Source organism: Chrysochloris asiatica, unplaced genomic scaffold, assembly GCF_000296735.1.
Source record: "Chrysochloris asiatica unplaced genomic scaffold, ChrAsi1.0 scaffold00002, whole genome shotgun sequence".
Lineage (NCBI taxonomy): Eukaryota > Metazoa > Chordata > Mammalia > Afrosoricida > Chrysochloridae > Chrysochloris > Chrysochloris asiatica.
In genome coordinates this window covers 30352848-30375777 of record NW_006408520.1, presented here as the reverse complement: position 1 = coordinate 30375777, position 22930 = coordinate 30352848, and the positions used below count along the sequence as shown (strand labels likewise).

At 37.1% G+C, this 22930-nt stretch overlaps 1 protein-coding gene across 1 annotated transcript in view; it reads left to right on the top strand.

The window, feature by feature from the left end:
• The window catches only part of HS2ST1 (heparan sulfate 2-O-sulfotransferase 1), a 220169-nt gene extending 199313 nt beyond the window's left edge, over window positions 1–20856 (top strand). Inside the window, exons 5-7 of the mRNA XM_006830984.1 lie at window positions 14318–14415; window positions 18190–18347; window positions 19887–20856. Coding sequence (XP_006831047.1) covers window positions 14318–14415; window positions 18190–18347; window positions 19887–20113 — 483 coding nt within the window. The 3' untranslated portion in view covers window positions 20114–20856. The remainder of the gene's footprint in view (window positions 1–14317; window positions 14416–18189; window positions 18348–19886) is intronic.
• The last annotated feature ends 2074 nt before the right edge of the window (window positions 20857–22930 follow it).

Sequence of the window (22930 nt, the reverse complement as noted above, 5' to 3'; positions counted from 1 at the left end):
GCCAAAATCCATCTGACATCAGCAATGATACCCATTGTTCCATGTTCTCTTTTGAATCTAGCTTCAGTTTCTCAGCGCTCCCTTTTGATGTGCTACTGCAATTGTCTTTAAATCATTTTCAGTAAAATTTTACTTGCGTGTGATAATATTATTGTTCGATGATTTCCGCATTCTGTTGCATCACCTTTCTTTGGAATAGGCACTATCAGTTGGTTAAATAGCAGTCTTCCAAATTTCTTGGCATAAAACTATTGTGTGCTTCCAGTACTGCATCAGTTTGTTGTAACATTTCAGTTGAGATTCAGTCAATTCTTGGATCCTTGTTTTTCACTAATGTCTTCACTGCCACTTGGACTTCCTCCTTCAATACCATTGGTTCTTGATCATATGCTATGCCCTAAAGTATTTCTCTTTGGTCATTGACTCTGTGTATTCATTCTTTCCATCTTGTTTTAAATGGTTCCCGTAGCATTCAGTATTTTGTCCATGTTCTTGTTAAGTGCCTTCGAGTCGCTCTAACTCACAGTGATTCTGTCTAGGGCTTCCAAGGAGCTGCTGGTGGGTTTGAACTGCCAACCTTATGGTTAGCAGTCCAGTGCTTATACTACGGTGCCACACCATAGAGTTCTTCTGTGTTGCAAAGTCGAGGCTTGAATTTTTTTTCTTCAGTTCTTTCAGCTTGAGAAATGTTGAGCATGGGCTTCCCTTTCTCTTAGTATTTGATGTCCTACAAATAGGCATATTTGTTTTTAATGGAGATTGTTTAAAATTTTCTAAAGCTTCAATTGATTCTTTTGTAACCTCGTGCTTTAGAATTTACTGACATTTATTTCTAAATTTTCTTCAATTCTCACTGCTATTCAATTTTCTGTTATTGCAGCCTTACCATTTACACTAGCTCATATACTAGCTCCTCCTCCTCCTACCTGTCTCCATCCTCCAACCAAAGGGATATTAACATTGGTAAGAAGAGATTTAGGGCTGCCTAAGTCCCTGAATCCACCCCTTGTCACAGTTATTTGTTAATAATTAAGTCTTAACAACAATTATAACTAGACTACTCCATGTGTATCAGAGTAGAACTGTGCTACATAGGGTTTTCAGCAGAGGATTTTTCAGAAATAGATCCCCAAACCTTTATTCTGAGGTGCTTCTGAATGGACTCTCAGCATCAACCTCTCAGCAGCACAGTGCTTAACTGCTTGCTCCACTCAGGGACTCTATAACAATAATAGCTTGTGTTGCTTGCGTATTATATATCAAGCACTGTTTTTTCAGTTTTTCGTATGTATCCTTTCAGCTAGCTTGCAGAACTATTCTATAAGGTAATTGCTTTTTCTTTTCCCATTTTACAAATAGGAAAGTAAACTTATTAACCTTGCTCAGTGCTGTACAGATACTAAATGGTAAAACTGCAATTTAAACTGAGACATTCTTATTCCACAGCTCACAACTTTAACCTGTATGCCCTTTGCAAAAGGAGGGAGGGGGCATGCTGTGCTATTGAACAATTTTTATGTGATTGAAGTTGCATATATAATACTCATGTAAAAAATTCAAGCAAATATTTTAGTATAATCTCCCTTTGACATGTGAAAGGATATATCTTTTCAATCCTGGAGATTTAACCATTATTCATCTGGACTCTGATAAGGGTTGGGAATTTTATTTTTTTAATTCAATTAGAAAATACATATCAATATACCTGGTTATATAGATGAATATTAGTAACATCTCCAAAATATTGTTATATTACCTTAACTCTCATGAGAACAGGACTATCTGTAGTTGCTTTCTTAAAGTGAAAATTGTTTGTGGAAGACAGAATAGACCTTCTCAGTTTTAGAAATACATTGATGATTACACATTTTTAATAATTTGGTTTTTCATGATGCAGATGTTAGGAACATTCTAGGATCTAACGAGTTTAACAATGCAACACTTGTTTTATTGCACAATAACTCTTTGATATCCTTCATTGGCAAGCATTAAACTCATATCTGTAAAGTTGATGAGACTACAGGACACATAACATTTCTGAAAATTGCTAGGTATTTGAGGATAATGGGGATTAGAAGGTGACCTGGCGATGTTGGAAATAACTTGCAATGATACTTATTCTTAAAAAAAAATCTATAGATAGCTTCATTTCCATAAAATTGTATCTTATTTGTACCTCAAGTGATATTTTGAAACATATTAGACAGTATTCATTTCAGCGCTCATGACAGTAAACTGCAGTACTTCAGTGATCTGAATTGCTTTCTTGTTGACTGTCAAGCAGTAATTTTAGACACATCTTAGTTATAGGTACACTATGCTAGGTTTAGAATCCTGCTATTGCACTGGACTACTAACCACAAGGTCGGTGGTTAAAACCCACCCGCCGCTCCACGGAAGGCCTATACAGGGTTGCTGTGGGTCGGAACTGACTCGATGGCACTTAACAACATGCTAGCTTCAAATGATTATTTTTTTAAACTTTTCATTGTGTATTGATTGAAGGTTTACAGCTATTATCAGTGTCACTTTGAACAAATTATACATTTAGTTTCATCTCAATGATTACAATTCCCTCCTTGGAACAGCAGTTAACCCTACTTCCTCCCTATGGTTCCCCATTTACATCTTATGTTTCACAAATGAGCAAAGCAAAAATATTTTATATACACATATAAAACAAAAGAATATACTCATTTTAATGTCCAAAGGGCCCATTCTGCAAGCCAGCCTCCTGCCCACAGGCACACAGCCGTTCTTAGTGCATTGGCCTAGAGCCTGCAGCTGCTCTGTCTTTCCATGTCACCTCTGCCACCTCCATCTCTGCTGTCACCACTTTTCTAGGTAGGAATCTCACTCTCCACTCATGCTCTTCCTTTATGATGGTCCTGGGCTCATCTGTTTCTGAAATGAAAGATTAACTACTCCCCTATTTTAGTTACACATCTACAATTACAGTTGTGACAATCACAATTAATCCTGCTAACAGTTACTCACAATTGAATCATAAAATCCTATCACCATCATCCCCTATCCCCTTTAACCAGATCCCTCTGAAAAAGAGGAAAACTATTCAGTGGGGACTCTACCATATCCCCTTCATTCTGAAACTAAGCACACTCATGAAAGTTTGTAAGCAGCCACTTCATGCTTTTATATCCCTCCATTTTTGATAGGCAATTGTCCCTATCAAACCAGTGTATAGAGGAAGCAAGCTTATTCCTTGATGTGTAGAATTCTTCCATTCTTGTTGGAATTTTGAGTAACTGTATCCATAAGCAAAAATCCAGTTCATCAAATTGTTCACAGTATCAAACATCTTTATCTTCATCTGGCCAAACTCTCATCAGCTAGCCATCCAAGCTAGGTCAAATTGGTACTAGCTACAAGTTTCGGAGTTCACACACACCTCCCTGCACTCAGCCTCTGCTACATACACCTGGCCGTTTCACTCTCCCCCATGGGTTAGGTCATTGTCCTTGGGGCCAGGCGTTCACACATCTCCCTAAACTTCAGACTGACCAGCCCTTCCTCTTCTCGCTCTCATCTCAAGGTCAATTGGTGTCAATGGAATATGGCTAGACTCAGCCCATATTTTCTTTGCTGCATTTCCCTAACTTTCACTCTCAAGTAAACCCAGGGAGTTACTAGCGAGCATACTGGACTGCTTGTGGGTTCTCTTTAAGTTTCAGTCCTAAAAGGGGATACTTCAGTTGATTTTATAAGGAGCAGAAGATTTGTTTTACTGGGGAAATTTCAAATATTTTGTCTTTCACATACTAGAATTGGAGTCATAATTTAGTCTCTGCCCAATACCTGTAAAATAAAGATATTAAGTAATCTAAAGGTTAACATAGAAGAACTATGTAGATTAGATTAAATCAATAGTTTTCAAAGTTTAGTTTCAGAAGCGCTTTTACACTCTTAAATACTATTAAGGACCTCAGAGAGCTTTTGATTACTTGCATTATATCTATTGTTATTCACTAAAACTGATAAACTTAGCAATTTACTGATCATTTTAAAATATATTATTTTCAAATTGAAATAACAGACCCATTTTGTTAACATAAGTAATATATTTTATGTTAAATAACTATTTTCTAAAACAAGAAGGTAAGTAAAAGGAGTGACATCATTTTATATACAGTCATGTGTTGCTTAATTTCATAATAAGTTTTATGAAATAGGATGTTATGTGATCTGGACGTTGTGTGAACACCATGTTATATGCAGGCAGTTCTGGGTTTACAAATGCATTCCATTCCTAAGTCTATCTTTAATTAGAATTTATAATAAAACCAGAACAGTTTGGTACAGTTGATGTCTAACGCTAACTAGTCAAATGTTTTTCTTGTATATAGTGTACCTTTCTATGCATAAAAGTGTTAAGGAAACATTTCCAGAAGCACTTAAGACATCCTTTACAATAATATTAATAATATTTTAATGCATGTCACAAAAGTAGTACCCATTTGTTGCTATGAATAATTGTATGTACCTTGAATTTTTAATGTAATAGGCTTTAAGCTGTTTGGGACCATGGACATACAATGCAACCAGAGCAAATGTTACATGTCACATGACTATATTTGTAAATACTTTTAATATCTAGCTTAATGGGCTCAATTGAATTTTCACATCTGCTTCTGCATTCAGCCTGTTCATTATGTTCTTTTGGTGGAAGTGTATGAACAAAATCCAGCTTCACACAGATGTGTAGTTGGGGAAAAGAAGATTTTGTAGATTTTAAAGATTTTTAGATAATTGTAGGTACTTTTCTTTGATAGTACACTAAAACTTGACAAGTAGCAGTTTCTTAAAATTATGGAATCTGAAGCCGTATCAGTGAACTCTTATACTCTGTTACATTGAAACCCGTTGATCTGTTTTATTAGATCATGAGTTAAGAAGTACTCATTAGTTCCAGAAACCACAGGCCCTACCCCAGTTTGATTTTTATAGTTTTTACTCTAAAATAACTAGTTATAGATAGCTATAGGGAGCTTGGTGACTCTGTACAAAAAGTACTGGATGTGAGCCACAGGTCGGTGTTTCAAGCCCACCAGCCACTACATGGGAGAAAGAGAAGGCTTTTTGCTCTTGCAGAAAGATATATAGCCTCCAAAACCCTACTCAGGTCACTATGAGTAGAAACTGTGACTCCATGGCACTTAACAACAACAACAATAGGTAGCTATAGGACTTGTAGTAAATTTAGGCTATTCTACTATTCTACACAGGACTCCTGGGGTGGCACTGTAGGATAAGCACTAGATTGCAAGGTTGGTTTGAACCACAGAGTTGGCAGTTCAAACTACCAGGTGCTCTTTGGAAATCCTATCCAGGGTCACTATGAGTCCGAACTGACTCGATGGCACTTAACAACAACAACAACAGCATTCCTAGTATTGGAGTCTTGGTATGGTGCTGCAGGATAGTGCACTAAACTAAAAGGTCAGTTTGAACCACAAGGTCAGCAGTTTAAACATACCAACTGCTCCTTGGAAACCCTACACAGAGTCACTATGAGTCGGAACCAGCACTAATAACTGAGTTAGGAAATTTTACCTCCATAATTCTCAGCAACTCACAATCCCCTGTCCAGGATTTGCTTGTGGAACTCCATAAGCATTTGAGAACTTACTAGTATTTGTTTAGAAAGTATTTTGTATATAAAAAGCTCCTCAGAAAAGCAATAGTATGTAATACTTTGCAGTTGACATGTTTAAAGGTTTGGTAAGTTTTTCATTGTTCAAGGTTTCAAAACAATATTTCTGAATATTGCAGTTATTATAATACATACTATTTTCCAAGCCATTTAGATATTAAGTTTGCAATTTAGGCCCAAATACAATTTGCAGGTGTCATTTTTCTGCCAGAATAATTTTTGTCTTCTTTCTGCTCTGAACTTTGGTAACCATAGTACAACTCTCAGGTGAAAATCTCATTTTAAGATGCTTTCTTCATGACTCAGAGACTGAAACAGGTTCACTTTAGAAGGTGTTTGCGTTATAAGACTTGCCAGTAAGTTTTTTAAAGTTTACATTTCTGTCTCAGTTTGAGTCTGATTTGTTTTTGAAAATTCATAATTGCAAAATCAATGAGCATGTCAGTCACCAGAAATTGTTGAGTACTGGTACCTATGCTGCTATTAAAATTTGTCTTTGCGGATCACACTTTATATTTTTAACATAATAGTCTTCTGTATATAGGTACAGGGTATACAAATTTTTTATTAGGTAACTTTCCACCATTATTTTCTTTTAAACTTCCTAAAAGAAATATTTTGACTCATTGTCCAGGAATAAGCAACATAAGTTGACGTGATGATCCGACAACCATGTGAAAGTATATTTTAAAAAGAATAGAAACACCCTTAATTATGTTCACATGTAGATTTTATCCATAGGCTAAGGATTCCATTTCTACAGCCTCAGTGGTTACTGTTGTTGTTAGGTGCCATTGAGTCGACACTGACTGACTCATAGCGACCCTATGCGCAACAGAACAAAACAAGGCCTGGTCCCGTGCCAACCTCACAATCGTTGCTAAGCCTGAGTCCATTGCTGCTGCCACTGTGCTGATCCATCTCATTGCGGGGGAGGGAAGGGGTGTCTTCCTCTTTCTCTCTGACCCTCCGCTTTACCAAACATAATATCATTCTCCAGGGACTGGTCCCTCCTGGCAATATGTCAGAAGTCTGAGAGATGAAGTCTGGCCGTTCTGGCTTCCAGGGCGCATTCTGGCTGTATTTCTTCCAATACAGATCTGTTTGGTCTTTTGGTAGTCCATGATACTTTTAATATTCTCTTCCAACACCACAAATAGCTCAAAGGCATCAATTCCTCTATGGTCTTCCTTATTCACTGTCCAATATTTACATGCATATGAGGTTATTGAAAATACCATAGCTTGGGTCAGGCACACCTTAGTCCTCAAACTGACATCTCTGCTCTTCAACACTTTAAAGAGGTCTTGTGCAGCAGATATGCCTAATGCAATACATAACTTGATTTCTTGACTGCTGGCTGCATCCATGAGTGTTGATGGTTGATCTAAGCAAAATGAAGTCTTTGACTACTTTGGTTTTTTCTCCATTGACATAGATGTTATTTATTGGACATGTAGTCAGGATTTTTGTTTTCTTTGCATTGAAATGCAACTCAGACTGAAGGCTGTAATCTTTGATCTTCATCAGTAAGTATTTTAAGTTCTCTTTGCTATCAGCAACCAAAGTTGTATCATCTGCATATGACAGGTTGTTAATAAGTCTTCCTTTAATCCTGATGCCTCAGTTACTCATTACATAATACTGCTCATTTCTGTTTGAATCTCCATCACTGAGTCTTTCTTTGTCTATCGAATAGTCATACTTGGCTATCAATCTTGTATATCAGATTCAGCATTTTAAAACAGTTTATCATCCCCTTCAGACTTCTTTCTGTGCTGGTGTTCTCTATTTCGGTAAAAGGTTCCAGTATCCAACTAACTGTTCATCCAGAGTCAGTCTTGGTCTCTCATCTTTTCAATTTTCTGATTTGACCATAGGTGATTGCTTTCCCCCAAAGAAGGAAAACAAGAGAAAGAGCAAATTGTAATGGAGTTGAGAGGAGAGAAGATGATCTCAGAGTGTACCTGACTTGAGTCACATATATGTAGATGGAGCCATGTATATGTAGTCATGTATTCAGTAGAAATTGTATTTGTACCTCAAGAAATAGGGCTGGACTAAATTATAGATTTAGGAGTTATTAACTTGAGGTAGTTGAATGAAATTACACTTGGAGAATGTATAGAGGATGAAAAGACTAAATGAAAAAGGAAGAAAAAGAGCCTTGCAAACATGAAGCTCTGAGAAATGCCACTTAAGGAGTAGGCGAGAAAGAAGAGTGTACCAAAGACACTAAGGTCAGAGAATCTAGAGGCAGTCCTGCCGAGTCCTTGAGATGGATGAGAAAAGAATTTAATAAAATTAGAATTGAAAACTGACCTGTACATTTTCCAATAGGGAAATCATTAGTTACTTCAAGTAAAGGCAATTAAGTATAATTCAAAGGGATGAGGAGTAACTGGAGATGAAGAAAGTGAAACTGAAAAGAAACACTACTTTCTTCAGATAAAAGTTTGGCTTTGAAAGGAAAAGATCAGGGGATGTGTCTTTAAGATGTCACTTGGGTATATTTATATACCTGAAGAGAGAGAGAAAGGGTGAAGATACAAGAAATTGGAGGAAATTTTGATAGAGCGAGAAGGTGGTGAGAAGGGTATTCAGTGACAGAAGTTGAGTTTTCTATATATGATATGAACCAAGCCCATTTGTTAAAAAGAAAAATTTGAATGTCAATGTAATTTTCTTCACTGTACAAGTATCAAATTGCATTTACTTTTTAAAATCTTCATTTTTAGGAATTAAATATCTAAACTAATAATCTAAATGGTCAAAAGGATTTTTATTATTTCGTACTTTTAAAAACCATTTTTTACCGAATTTACTGAGAACTACCCTTTCTAAGGTAGATTTTAAGTTAAAAGTTAAACATAATCTTAATTTAAAGAACTTTTTGTTTCTCTAGCATACTGGACTGGTGGGAAAGGGAAAGAATCTGGGGTTTTTTGGGTGTTTTTTTTTTCATTTATTTTTTGATTTTGTTTTTAATTTTAAGGACTTAAAGTTTATAAGAGAAAAGTATTTATTTATAGACAGCCCTGTCTCTGAAATGTGATAGTAATGTTTGAGAGAAGACTAGCGGGTCGCCACTGCATCTGCCTTCCAGTCTGTGGAAATGAGAAATGAAAAAGAAGCAATTTCCTTTTAAACAAGTGATCCATAAGTTGCTCACATTGCTTCTGCCCTCAGTGTACTGGCAAGAACTTAGCGACTTGGCCACACTAAAATGCAATAGAGGCTAAAACTGTTATTATTGGAAGAATGGACAATTAGATTTGGGAGGTAACTTTCAGTCTATCAAAGCCAGTTACATTTTAAATGACTGGTCACAAGTAGATTTAAGGGTTACTTATTCATTGCTTGGAGTACTAAAATTTTTCCAAGAAAACAGGAATTAGGAATTGACTAACAAGAGAATTTTGGTTTAGTAGCCACCCTGCTTGTTTATTCACTTTAATTCCAATACAAGTCCTGGCATGGCACTGTAGCATAAGCGCTGAACTGCTAAGCACAAAGCCAGCGGTTCAAACTCACCAGCCACTCCTCGGGAACCTTATACAGGGTTGCTGTGAATCAAAATGGACTCTACAGTACTTAGCAACAATTACAGTGGGCATTTGAAGTCTCAAAAGTTGTCTACATTGTAGCTCTGTGGAAACTCTTAATACTACAACCTCTTTTCATATCCTACTTTTCTACATTTAAGTGAAATCTTTTTAATGTCTTTGAGTTGTGCCCATGCCCATAGATATACACACACATATAAGATTGTGGGAAAGATTGTGAGTTCACCTACCTTCACCTTAGTAATGTATTCCTTTCTATCTGGTTCTCTAATCAGATAGAGGTATAAGAAGCAGAGCACCTCTTCTGAGCTTCAGAGGCAACATACTGTGATTTAGAGCCTGTTTGAAAGTGAATAGACTTGAAATCAGAAGCCTTCCAATCTATCATCATCACTTAGTTCAGTGAGCCAGTGATGTCATGGAAATTGGGACATGAGAGAAACAGATACATAGGAGGTTTTTTTTTTTTTTTAATGAACTACACTCAACATGGTATAAATGAAATAAAGCCACTTGAAAAAAATAACAGGCCAGCAAACCAAAGTCAAATCATCCAGTAAAATCCAGAAATTATGTATAAGGAGAGTTGCAATGGATTTATCAAGTATAAACTGTAGTACTGGTGTGGTGCTGTAGGATACAATAACCACTGGACCTCAAGGTTGGTTGAAACTGTCAGGTTAGTAGTTCAAACTCATCATGATGCCACTCTTCCGAAACCCTATGCTGGGTTTCTATGAGTCAGAACCAACTTGACAACACTAGCAACAACAATAAATATAAACTGACGTACTTTCACTTTAAAAAATATATGCAGGCATACCTCAGACATATTGCTGGTTCCGTTCCAGACCACCACAACAAAGAGAACATTGCATTAAAATAGGTCACCTGATTCCCCCCCACCAGTACTTATAACATTTATGTGTACACTATACTGTTGTTGAGTGCCATTGAGTCAGTTCCAACTCATAGCAACCCTGTATAGGGCTTCCAAGGAGCAACTGGTGGGTTTAAACTGCCCACCTTGTGGTTTGAAGTCCATTGCTGATGCTACTGCAGCACACCAGGGGTTGTTACACTATAGCCTACTAAATGTGTAGTAACTCTATGAAAAAGTTTTGAATATTACAAGATTTACCAGAATGTGACACAGACAGAAAGTGAGCGCATGTTGTTGTTAAGTGCCGTCGAGTCGGTTCTGACCCATAGTGACCCTGTACAGGGTTTCTGAGGCTGTAAATCTTGATGGAAGCAGAAAGCCTCATCTTTCTCCCATGGAACAGCTGGTAGTTTCAAACTGCTGACCTTAAGGTTCGCATACTGTTTGGAAATTGATACTGATAGATATGTCCAACAGAGTTGCCACAAATCTTCATTTTTATTTAAAAAAAAAAATGCAGTATCTGTAGTCAGGCGTGTCTGAATACATGTCCTGGGAGAACTCGATAAGGAACTGTGGAGATGCTTTATGTTACTGCTTCTGCTTCATATCTACAAGAAGTATGCCTTTAGTATACATATAAATTCCAAGAGTCCAGCCTTTCTAGTAGCCATTTCCAAATTGTGCCAACAGTTTGCATACACACTACACTGTGTGCTAGAGTCCTGGTGTAGCACTGCGGGTTAATGCACTAGACTGCAAAGTCATTTTGAACCGCAAGGTGGGTTCAAGCTCACTAGCCACTCCTTGGAAACCCTATACATGGTTGCTATGGGTTGGAACTGACTCAACAGCACATAACAACAACAGCACTCTGTGTTATGGGGGACAAACACAGACTGCATGAGCCCATATTTGAAGAATCGCTCACTGTAGTTGAGGAGGTAGAACATAATACATTGAAAAAAAAAAAAAAATATATATATATATATATATATATATGTATATATATTGAATCAAGTTACACAGATTAAAATGTACTCATAGAATGCATACCAAGACTCTATGAACTTACTGTTACAAGGCAAAATGTGTTTAGTTTACAGAAGTTCACAGAATATGGTGTGATTTTAGGTCAGAGTTGTCATTGAAGGGATGTTCTTTGTGTAAGTAGACTGGCAAGAGGGAAAGAACTTTCAAAGGAGGAAAAAGTAGTTAGCAAAGGTGGGCAGACTTGAGGATACATATGACATGCTTAAACTAAAAAACAGACAAATCTGATATGGAAGTTACACAGAGTATAAGCTTGACTTGCATATTGAAGTCATACTGCATTTATAAAAGCCAGGATAAAGAGTTTGGAAGTTTTTTAAGGAAGCCATTGAAAGTTGTTGAGTAACAAATGTTGTTGTTAGTGCCATCGAGTTGGTTCCAACTCATAGTGTCCCTGTACAGGGTTCTGAGGAGTTTGAACCGCCGACCTTGTGGTTAGCAGCCCAGTGCTTAGTCCACACCAGGACTCCAGCATCTGTTAGAAGTGTCTGTCTGTTTAATAAACTATATTTTAAATTCAAGTAATACATGTTTTACATTTTTTTTCCACACCACATACCCACTCATGTGTTGGTTTACTGTAAGCACTGTCCATGTTATATGCATGTGTGTTATTTACATAGGTATGTTATTTGTAGAGAAAAAACCCTACAATAATTTAGTAACTATACCAAGCAGATTGAAAGGAAGGACGGGAAGGGAGCCCAATTAGGAAGCTGCTGTTGTAAGAGTCTAGGGATTATGACATGGTGAGGTCCTGATGGCAGTAAGATGGAAAAGGAGACGATGGACTGGAATGACATTACTAAGGCATTAATCAAGGATGTAAAGAGAGGTCAGAGAGAATTCAGAAATGTTCTGAGACTAATTTTGACTACAAGGGACAAGATAATCTCATTGGCAGAAATACTGGATATAAGGTAATATTAACATGGGGAAATTCAAATGAAAAAATAAGTAGATATTAGAATATAGATACGAAGTGTTACATCTAGGGTTAAAGATTTGGAGTCCTTTGGTTTGTTGTTGTTGTTGTTAAGTGCCGTCGAGTTGGTTCCGACCCATAGCGACCCTGTATAGGGTTTCCGAGGGTGTAAATCTTTACGGGAGTAGAAAGCCTCATCTTTCTCCCGCGGAGCAGCTGGTAGTTTCGAACCGCTGACCTTAAGGTTCGCAGCCCGATTCGTAACCACTACGCTACCAGAATCCTTTGCTTAGAAGTTATAAATAAAGCAAAGGCAATATGAATAAGTGCTAAGGAAGAGGTGGACAGAGATAAGTTTCCATACTTGGTTGTTGTTGTGAAGGGCCATCGAGTTGGTTCCAACCCATAGTGACCCTGTATAGGGCTTCCGATGAGAAGCTGGTGAGCTGAAACCGCTGACCTTGCAGTTCAAATGGCTTTGCAGTCTGGCACATTAACCCATAGCGCCACACCAGGACTCCTCCATACTTGGTAGAAGGACCAAAACATGTGTGCCATCAAAGCAGATAATGATGGTAACATTTAGAAAGGTACAGAAAATCAATAAGTGAGGCCAGAAAAAGGAATATTCAAAGACATAGAATAGAATGTATATGGACACATTTTTTTATTGAACACCTACTATGTGGTAGATTCTTTCACATCGCTGATGCTGTTTGTTCCTCAAAGTAAGATTATGGCCTCATTTTTTACTTAAAGAAACTAATGGAAACTTGGAAGTTTTCCAGGCTCAATACCCAAGGTGTGATATTTTTTTTCATTAAGTGATGGTGATGGTCATCTGTAAGAGAAATGGAGAATTAAGTTGCAGCTTGCTGTTGCCTTGTAGTGTTGTTAGGAGAATCATTCCAGTATAGCCCGTCCCATAGCCCACTCCAAGGATTGTTTGGGTTTCTTGTTTGTTTGTTTGTTTTGGGGCCTAGCATCATAGATTTTTATCTGAGAGGACTTTCTGAGTTGAAATTTTATAAATAGTTAGAAAAGTGAGGTCAGGAAGCCTTAAAGATTTATTTCAAATATAGGGTCAAACCTGGTTCTAGAAACTCAGGTACCTTGGCTCAGAACTAGTACCATCAAGTCAGTTCCAACTCATAGTGACCCTGTATAGGGTTTTTATAGTCAAGCGTTTATCCTATAGTTACACCAGGACTCTACCAGCCAAAACTCCCAGGATTATTCTCTGGTAGGTATCTGTGTGCTACATCATCTCAAATTAGTAACGTGATGGTAGTTGTGTGCCATGGAGTCGGTTCCAACTCACAATGACGCTGTACAGGGTTTCCGAGGCTGTAAATCTTTACTGGAGCCGAAAGCCTCATCTTTCTCCCACAGAATAGCTGGTAGTTTCAAACTGTGAACTGTGAGATTAGCAGCCCAACTCATAACCACTGTGCTACCAAAGCTCCTTCAAATTAAGTGATACATACTATTAAAATAGTCCTGGTGTGGTGCTGTGGGTTACTGCGTCAGACAGCAAAGCCGTTTGAACTGCAAGGTTGGTGGTTCAAGCTCACCAGCTACTCCTTGGAAACCCACCCTATACAGGGTCGCTGTGGGTCAGAATTGACTCGACGGCACTTCACAACAACAACACAACTATTAAAATGCCTGTGACAATAAGTATTCAACAAAGTGAAGTTGATTCATTTGACAAATCTGTAAGCTTTCCCTTCTTATTAAATGACTCAGATGCATTTGAAGAGGAGAGCATGTAAGGTTAAGTATTTAAGGTCATTTTTGTTTCAACAGTAGTATTTTGTTCAACGAGAGAGGGAGAAAAGACTTCAATTTAGTCCTGCTTTGTATTCTTTTCAAAGGATTATTTCACAGAATGCCTAATTTTTTAATTTCATTTTCTTAGGTAAGGGGATAGAAAATGTAACAAGCAAATTCAGTATAAGCCAGTGCTTATTTTCAAAGACAAAGTGTTATATAGTGGGTTTTTCTTTATGTACTAAAAGAATTCTTACAAAGTCCTGAGAAAAATTCATGTGTAACATTTCCTCTGTATCTCAAGTGAGTTGTCTTAACCTGCTTGTCCCTTTCAATTTGTTTCTTACTCAAACTCACTCTCACCTGTTTATTGAATGCATATTAAGGTGCTTGATAGGCCAGACTTGGATTTATGGCACACCTGGTCTGCTTTGTCTTCCTTCCAGACCTTTGATGAATGTGTAGCTGAAGGTGGCTCGGATTGTGCTCCAGAGAAGCTCTGGCTTCAAATCCCATTCTTCTGTGGCCACAGCTCGGAATGCTGGTAAGGAGATAAAATTAGTTTAAATTGCTATCTGCTCTGTTAACTCTATACTTTGTTTCTAAGGATTGTGAATGTGTTAGTCAAGTGTTGTTGTTATTAGATGCTGGTTCAGTCTGTTCTCAATAACGGTGAACTTACGTGTAACTGTCTGCGTCCTGATGTGGCAATATAGAATAGGCACTGGTCTGCTGATCACCAGATTAGTGTTGCAAACCTCCAGCTGCTCCTCAGAAAACCTATACTGGTCAAATGATTCATTTGGAAAAAATCAGCACAAGAAATATATCCTTAATATTTCTTCTAACATTTTAATAATTTGAATCTATATGAAACTCTGAATTTATATGACATTAATGATTTATGACTACATCTCCCCCAAAATATGTACTGCTTTAACTACCCCTTATTGACATTAGGATTAACTAAGTTGCTATCTTCAGTGCTACTGCTGCACACATTAAAAAGCAGAAAATCATTTTCATTTTTAAATGGCTGGCATTAGTTAAAGCAATCAAAGTGTTACTGTTACCGCAGAGTTTAGTGAAACCATAAAAGAAGGCTACTAGCAACATTTTAAATGAATACAAAATTGTTTCTTTATTGAGATTAACCACAGATTTCACATACTGTGGCATACTTATATTTAGTTAAAGATACAAATACATTTTAACATTCATAATGAAAAAGAACAAACAAATCTTTGTTCGAAGAAGTACAGCTAGAATGCCCCTTGGAAGCCAGGATGACCAGACTTCGTGTCTCATACTTCAGAAGTATTATCAGGAGGGACCAGTCCCTCGAGAAGGGCATCATGCTTGGTAAAGTGGAGGGTCAGCGAAAAAGAGGAAGACCTCCAACAAGATGGATTGCCACAGTGACATCAACAATGAGCTCAGTGTAACAACAATTGTGAGGATGGTGTAGAACAAGGCAGTGTTTCTTTCTGTTGTGCATAGGATCGCTGTGAGTCCTAACGGACTCAGTGGCACCTAACAACATGAGTTGGAACAGACTTGACAGCACTTAACAACAGCGTCACAGAAACACTCTAAGAGGATAGTTTAACAAACAGAATTTTTTCTCTCATAGTTTGTTGTTGGAGTCTTGGTGTGGCTGGCGCTGTGGCCTAATGTATCAGACTCCAAAGTTGTTTGAACTGCAAGGTCGGTGGTTCAAGCTCACCAGCTGCTCCTTGGAAACCCTTATACAGGGTCGCTATGGGTTGGAATCAACTCAACAGCACTTAACAACTGCTGTTAAGAGCCATCAAGTCAGTTCCAACTCGTAGTAATCCTGTATAGGGTTTCTGAGGAGCAACTGCTGAGTTTGAACCACTGACCTTGTGGTTAGCAGTCCAGTGCTTATTCTACAGTGTCACACCAGGTCTTCTTTCATAGTTTAGGAGGCTAGAACCCCTAATTCAGGACTCTGGCTCTGGGGAAAGGTCCTCGTCTCCTTTTAGCATCTGCAGGCCTAGCATTACTTGGAGATCCCTCTGTGTGTTGGCATCAGTCTTTCCATGGATCTATGAACTTCTTAGTATAGGGACCCCAGGTCCAAAAGATATGCTCCACACCTAGCTCTTCTTTCCTGCTGTTAGTAGATCCCTCCTTCGTTCCTCAAGTCTCTCTCCTTATATCTCTACTAAGTAAAAGATGTGTCTAGCCACACCCAGGGAAATTTCCATTACATTGGATTAGGACTATGATTCGATTAAGGGTGTTGTATCCACCCTTAATCCTCTTACTGACTTATCACATCACATCAAGGGGGGGAGCATCACATAGATGCAACATTACATCATTACATAACTGCCAACCACTGAGAAGCATGGCCCAGCTATTGCATCCCACCCTTAACCCTCTTACTGGTTCATCACATCCGATCACATCGTGGGGGAATCATCACATAATAGCCACATTACTTAACTGCCAAACCACTGAGGCATATTTGGGGGGGAGTGGGCAGCCAGGGGGGTGAGGAACAATTCAATCCAGTAACAGAAGGAAACATTGCCTGGCCCTGTGGTATAAGGAAATCAATGAAGGACCAAGCTAAAAATAACTTGCAATTAAGTAGCATCTGGTTTTGTGGTTACCTTTCAATGCATTTAAAAAAAAAGATTTCTTCATATATAATATCCTTGCACGATTTTCTCAGCTGCTAGATTTTGAATTTTTGCTTGTTTTTAGCATTATATGTTTTGCTGTATTCCAGCAGAGCTCTTAATTAGAGGGCAAGGATCATTTTATAAACTTCATTTTCTCCTAAGCTAACTGTTTTAGCCATTCATGTTCGATTAAGAAAAGGCTTAGTGGGTAAATTATTTACTTGGTTTTACTATTAAACTGTATTTGACTTTGAACAAGGTTATGTTTTTGGTTTAGTCTGCTAATAAATGTGAGGTGGAAAGTAAAGATATTTTATCTTTAATAAAATATTTATTTCCTTAGAATATGCTGAGTATTTAATTTTTGAAAACTGTGGTACATATTTATTTGTTCTATTCAATCATTTTAATAGGAAAGAAAAGTAAAAAAACAAACAAACAAACACACACATTCAAAGTTATTATCTTCCTTAAAACCATAATCAGAAATTTAAAGAATGCCATCTACTTTGTTCATTACTTGAGATGTATTATTGAATTACTGTGAACTTCAAGGCCTTAACTGAATAGACTGTATCAAAGGATTATAATAGCATGAGAAGAAATGGAAGCTTAGAAAGCATATTTTCTTATTTTTTAACCATTTCCTTAGGAACAGGGATTGGCAAACTACAATCCAGGAACCAAATCCGACCCATCTCTAGTTTTTATAAATGAAATTTTACTGGAACATGTTGTTAAGTACCGTGTAGTTGGTTCAACTCATAGTGACCCTGCACAGGGTTTCCGAGGCTGTAAATCTTTATGGGAGCAGAAAGCCTCATCTTTCTCCTGCGGAACAGCTAGTAATTTTGAACTGCCAACCTTGAGATTAGCAGGCCATTTTGTAACCACTACGCTACCAGAGTTCCTTTACTGGGACATAGCCACATCCATTTGATTATTTTTTGTTGTTTCTTATTGCTTTTATGTAACAACACTAAAGTTGAATAGTTAAGACCAAAATCATGAGTCCTAAAAAACCTATATACTCTGGCTCTTTACAGGAAATGTTTACCAGCCCCTGTGTTAGAATAATGAAGAGTCAATATTGGGCATTATTGAAGAGATTTTAATTGAACCTTGTGGGTCGCATGCAGCCCAGTGCTTATTCTACAGAGCCACCACACTTTCCAGAACTTATACTGTTTATGTTATGTTTAGTGTTGAGTTGATTCTGACCCATAGCAACTCTGTATAGGGTTTCCGAGGAGCAGCTGCTGAGCTTGAACCGTCAACCTTGCAGTTCAGACTGACTTTGCAGTCCAGCATGTTTACCCACAGAGCCACAACAGGATGCCTTATCCTGAGAATTCTTCAAATGAACAAAGTTTAATTTAGAGAAGTTTTTAAAAATGAAACTGCCTTCAAAGTATATTATGCTCATATTGACTATGAATCCTGTAGTAAAGTTTTATTTAGCCCTGCATAGATAAGCAGAAACTGGAACGAGTGGCAAAGAAAATAGAAAACAGGTGTGCCTCCCAAATAACATTAATAAAGGGGCATTAAGACTTTGGATGTGCATATGTTTATATATTTTCTTTTTAATATACAATGTCAAAAGCTTCAAAAATACTTAGCAGGTTTTCAACCAGGTTTTTAATCCTTTCCTTTGGTTTTAGGAATGTGGGAAGCAGGTGGGCTATGGATCAAGCCAAGTATAACCTAATTAACGAATACTTTCTGGTGGGAGTTACTGAAGAGCTTGAAGATTTTATCATGTTGTTGGAGGCAGCTTTGCCCCGTTTCTTCAGGGGTGCTACTGAACTTTACCGTACAGGTATAAGAATGATGTGTTTCTTTTTAAATGAACTGTTTCATGCCGTTTGTGACTTGGAAAACAGTGTAAATTTAAGGTTTGTGCAGGATAAGATAAATGCTATTTGCACTTACCACTTTCAATACAAAATAGTATCTGGTATACAGAAGATCTTCATAGAATATTTGTTGAGTGAAGAAACCTGCTCTAGATGAGAATAAGAAGACATTATAGAAATAGTAGAAAGATACAGACTGCTGAACCAAACTTATAAATGTGTAATATTCAATAAAGCTGGATGCCAGATATTAGGACTATGCATTCCACCCTTAAATCTGCCTGTTGCCATTTAGAGTAGGGATGGGCTGGTGGAACGAACTCTCACTAATATTGGTTAGCAGATAGTAGGTCTGTTGTGTTGTTGTTGTTGGTAGGTGCCATCTAGTCAGGTACTGCTGATTCCTAGCGGTCCTATGCACAACAGAAAGAAACCTTGTTCAGTCGTGCACCATCTTCACAATCATTCTTATTTGAACCCATTGTTGCAGCCACTGTGTCAATCCAGTTAGGGTCCCCTTCTTTTTCTCTAATTCTGAAACTTGATAACATGTCTAAAGTAATGTGTGACAAAGTCTCGCCATAACTTCTGAAGAGCATTCTGGTTGCACTTCTTCCAAAACAGAGTTGTTCATTCTCCTGGCAGTCCATAGTATATTTAATATTCTTTGCCAGTGTCGTAATTCAAAGGCATCAATTCTTTGGTCTTGCTTATAAATTGACTGGGTTTTGCATGAATGTGAGGTGATTGAAAATACCCTGGTATGGGTCTGGTGCACCTTAGTCCACAAAGTGACATCTTTGCATTTTATATTATTGTTAAGTGCTGTCAAGTCAGTTCCAACCCATAGTGACCCTGTATGGGATTTCCAAGGAGCAGCTGGTGAGCTTGAACTGCTGACCTTGCAGTTCAAACAGCTTTGCAGTCTGGCACATTAACCCACAGCACCACACCAGGACTCCTAGCACCTTAGAGGTACACTTCAGCAGCTTCACCAATACTACATATTAAATATCTGAACGTGACTGCTGGTCCAGTATAATTCTGATTTTTTTTTTCCCTTTCTGTTCTTTGGCAAAATGCAATAATAGGAATTACTTTCTCTATCCTAATTATCAACATAAAGTCCTAGAAATTATAGATTATGAGATATTAATGTTAAACTTGACAGCAGATGTTATCATATTTTAAAAAATAAACTAGTATTAAAGCACCAAGTACTTGGAATACAGTGTGTGAGGTGACAGCCTACACGTCCTGAGTGGGGATCCTTACCATTCCTGTTTGACATCTCAGTAAGCATTTACATTATAAAAGAATAAATTAAGTTGATCGCTCCATTTTTGTCTGAATTATATTACCACAAGACAGGTTATGTTATCTGTTATATTCAGTGTGTCCTATTAACTTAAACCACCTCTTCAAATAAAGAACTATTGAACTTTTGTGTGTTCTCCAAGAATTAATTACCTTTTCTATTTTTTTTTCCCCTTCATAAGTAGGAAAGAAATCTCATCTTAGGAAAACTACAGAGAAGAAACTCCCCACTAAACAAACCATCGCAAAACTGCAGCAGTCTGACATTTGGAAAATGGAAAATGAGTTCTATGAATTTGCACTAGAGCAGTTCCAGTTTATCAGAGCCCATGCTGTTCGAGAAAAAGATGGCGACCTCTACATCCTCACACAAAATTTTTTCTATGAAAAGATTTACCCTAAATCGAACTAAATACAAGGTGTGACTGTTAGATTTTTTTAACTAAAACTTTGATCATGTCTATCACCTTAGTTCTAAGCTTCACAACCTGGAATGTTTTTAGGTGTTTAAGACCATTTGTGTTAACCTGAGTTATGAAATAGACAATGATGTCAAGGAAATGGATGCTAGCTGCTAGGTCAGTGTTTTAAGAAGTTTAAGTTTCAGGGTTTTTTGTTTGTTTGTTTGTTTGTTAAATTTTAGTGGGAGTTATAACCTCCCACCTTGGGAAAAAAAGCTATACTACTTCTTAAAATATAAACATCTAGCAGGTCTAATCAAAAGGCTAAATACAATGTCAGGAAAGTTTCTGGTACTCTGTTTTTTGATAAAGCATTTTTTGAATTAACCATAAGTGAAGATGAATTCATTTTTTACTTCACCTGGAGGTTTGAATAGTGTTAATAACTGGTTGGCAGTGTGTGCTTTGTTTTTGTGAATCATGTCCCATGAAATTTATTGGAATGTCAGTCCTGTTTGCTAAGAAATGTACCTGCTGTAGTTGGGTTTACCCATTGTTATGTAGGTTGTTTTAATTTTCATAAAGAAAAATGCTTATTAGTGTTAAAAGCCAATTTAAACCATTACTGATACTGTAAAAAGATAGTCAAAGCAGTATTTCTCATTCCTGTCTCCCAGTATCTAAGTTTGGGAAGACACTTCAAAGAATGTTGACATTGCCTGAAGTTTTAGTTAAGACTTCCACACAGTGATATAAAAAAAAGTAATTTTAGTATTTGTTTCTCCATGGATTATTTGTAATAGCTGTAAACGGAAATATTGGTAATTCCATATTATGACTCCATTAGTGAGCTGTGGTATGGGTAGGGTTTTCCTAAGTCTTGTGTACTTTTACCTGTAGAATATTTTTACGAAGGTGCTTTATAATGTGTTTTAAAGCATTGCATTTACAAAAAAGAAAAAGGCTGTATATACTGCATATTTTATGTATTTGGACCAAAAAGTTACAAGTAATTAGACAAAAGTAGTTTTGCACCAATTTACCAGTTTTATTATGTCAAGTAAAACCCTGAGACCTACTGTTCTTGTATTTCTCATTGACACTTATTGTTAGACATCACTGAAATGAACTTCAGTAACCTTTCAATTTTGATACACAGTACATTATTCATAATTAGAGGCAATAGTTATAGTGGAAAGAGCACTGGACAAGGAATTAGAAAACTGTATAGTTCTGGTTCTGGTTCTGGCTCTGCCACTTATCAGCTGTGTGACCTTGGGCAATTCACATAACCTCTCCTTGCCTCAAGTTCCTCATCTTTAAGTGAGGATGATAATACCTGCTGTACCTACCTCACAGGGGTGTTGTGAGGATTAAGTGAGATGGCATGTAAAAGCACTTTGAAAATTGTAAAGCGCTATATAAATGTAAGGTATTATAGGAACATCCTTAACATAATTTTATACCATTCATTTGTTTTTGTTGTTTTTTTAGCACAAGAAAGGATAAAACCCACTTATAAGCTTGTTGGGAAAAATAAGTTAATGTTGGTATAAATTCGTTTGATAAATATTTGCTCAGTGTTTTTTCTTCTGTTTCAGCAGCTACTGAAATATAAAACACCTGTGAACTCATATTCATGAGCAGCTGCTTGAGTTCAGAAGGTTCCCAGTTTGAACCAGTCTTCATTAGCTGCATAGGGGCAGGGGAATCTTTGCTCTCCAAATTTGAAGGAGTTTTCTGCTTTTATTTTGCATTACCATTCAGAATGGTATCAATTTTATATCTCTGGTTTCTAAGGTCCATTTTGCAGAGTTTCATTTCCCTATGCATTCGTTACCATCTTCCTTTTCTTGGAGTAACAGATAATAGAGTTAGGAACAAAGTTTCTTAAAGAATAATCTTTAATATCCTTAGTTTAATAGATAATCTTCAATAGGACCTCATCAACTATGTAAACATTTTAGACAGATTATGGAGGTGGGAAGGGGGAAGTACTACTTATCAGAAACCATTGAAAACTTGAAGAAAAACTAAAGTATGTTGGCAAAAGAAAAATCTTTTTAGCACTTTTTTTTGCCAATAATATAAAAATATTAAGAGAATACAGCCAAGCATACTTTTCTTATTTGACTTTCTCTTCTCATTCCTTCCTTTCCTCCCTCCTCCCATCTTTTCATTTCTTGTTGTTTTCATTAATATTTTTTTTTTAATATGTACAAATTATTTCTTTGCCCAAGAGGAAAGTCCAATTTCAAGGTGGGAATGTTTGTATTTACTTGCTAATGAACCTTGGTGTGCAAGTTATTCTTGGATTGGAGTACAAACTAAAATCTTGTAGAGGAGCATTAACTCTTTAGGTAACTAAGGTAGCACGTAGTTCACTAGACCCCAGGGGTCAGTAAGCTTTTTCTGTAAAGGGTCAGAATAAATAGTTTAGGCTATGCAGGTCATAAGGTCTCTCCTCAAACTATTCAATTCTGTCATTGTAGTGCAAAAGCAACCATAGACAATACATAAACAAATGGTCGTTACTGTGTTCCATAAAACTTTATTTACAAAAATAGGTGACGTGTCAGATCTGGCTGCAGTTTCCTAACCCTAGAGAAATCCTTATTTATGGAGAAATCATTTTTTAATCTGTACTGTTGTGGCCTAAAATGAGTTTATATACTTTGACAAGCTCCTAACATATCCAAAGACTAGCTTTCTGATTCATGCGGTCTCTCCTACAGATTCATAAACTTTTACAACTTAGATTGTTTCCAGGTGGGCATGTTTTCTTTCTTAGTGTGAGAGTTCAATCTAGGGGCATTTATTCTGTCATT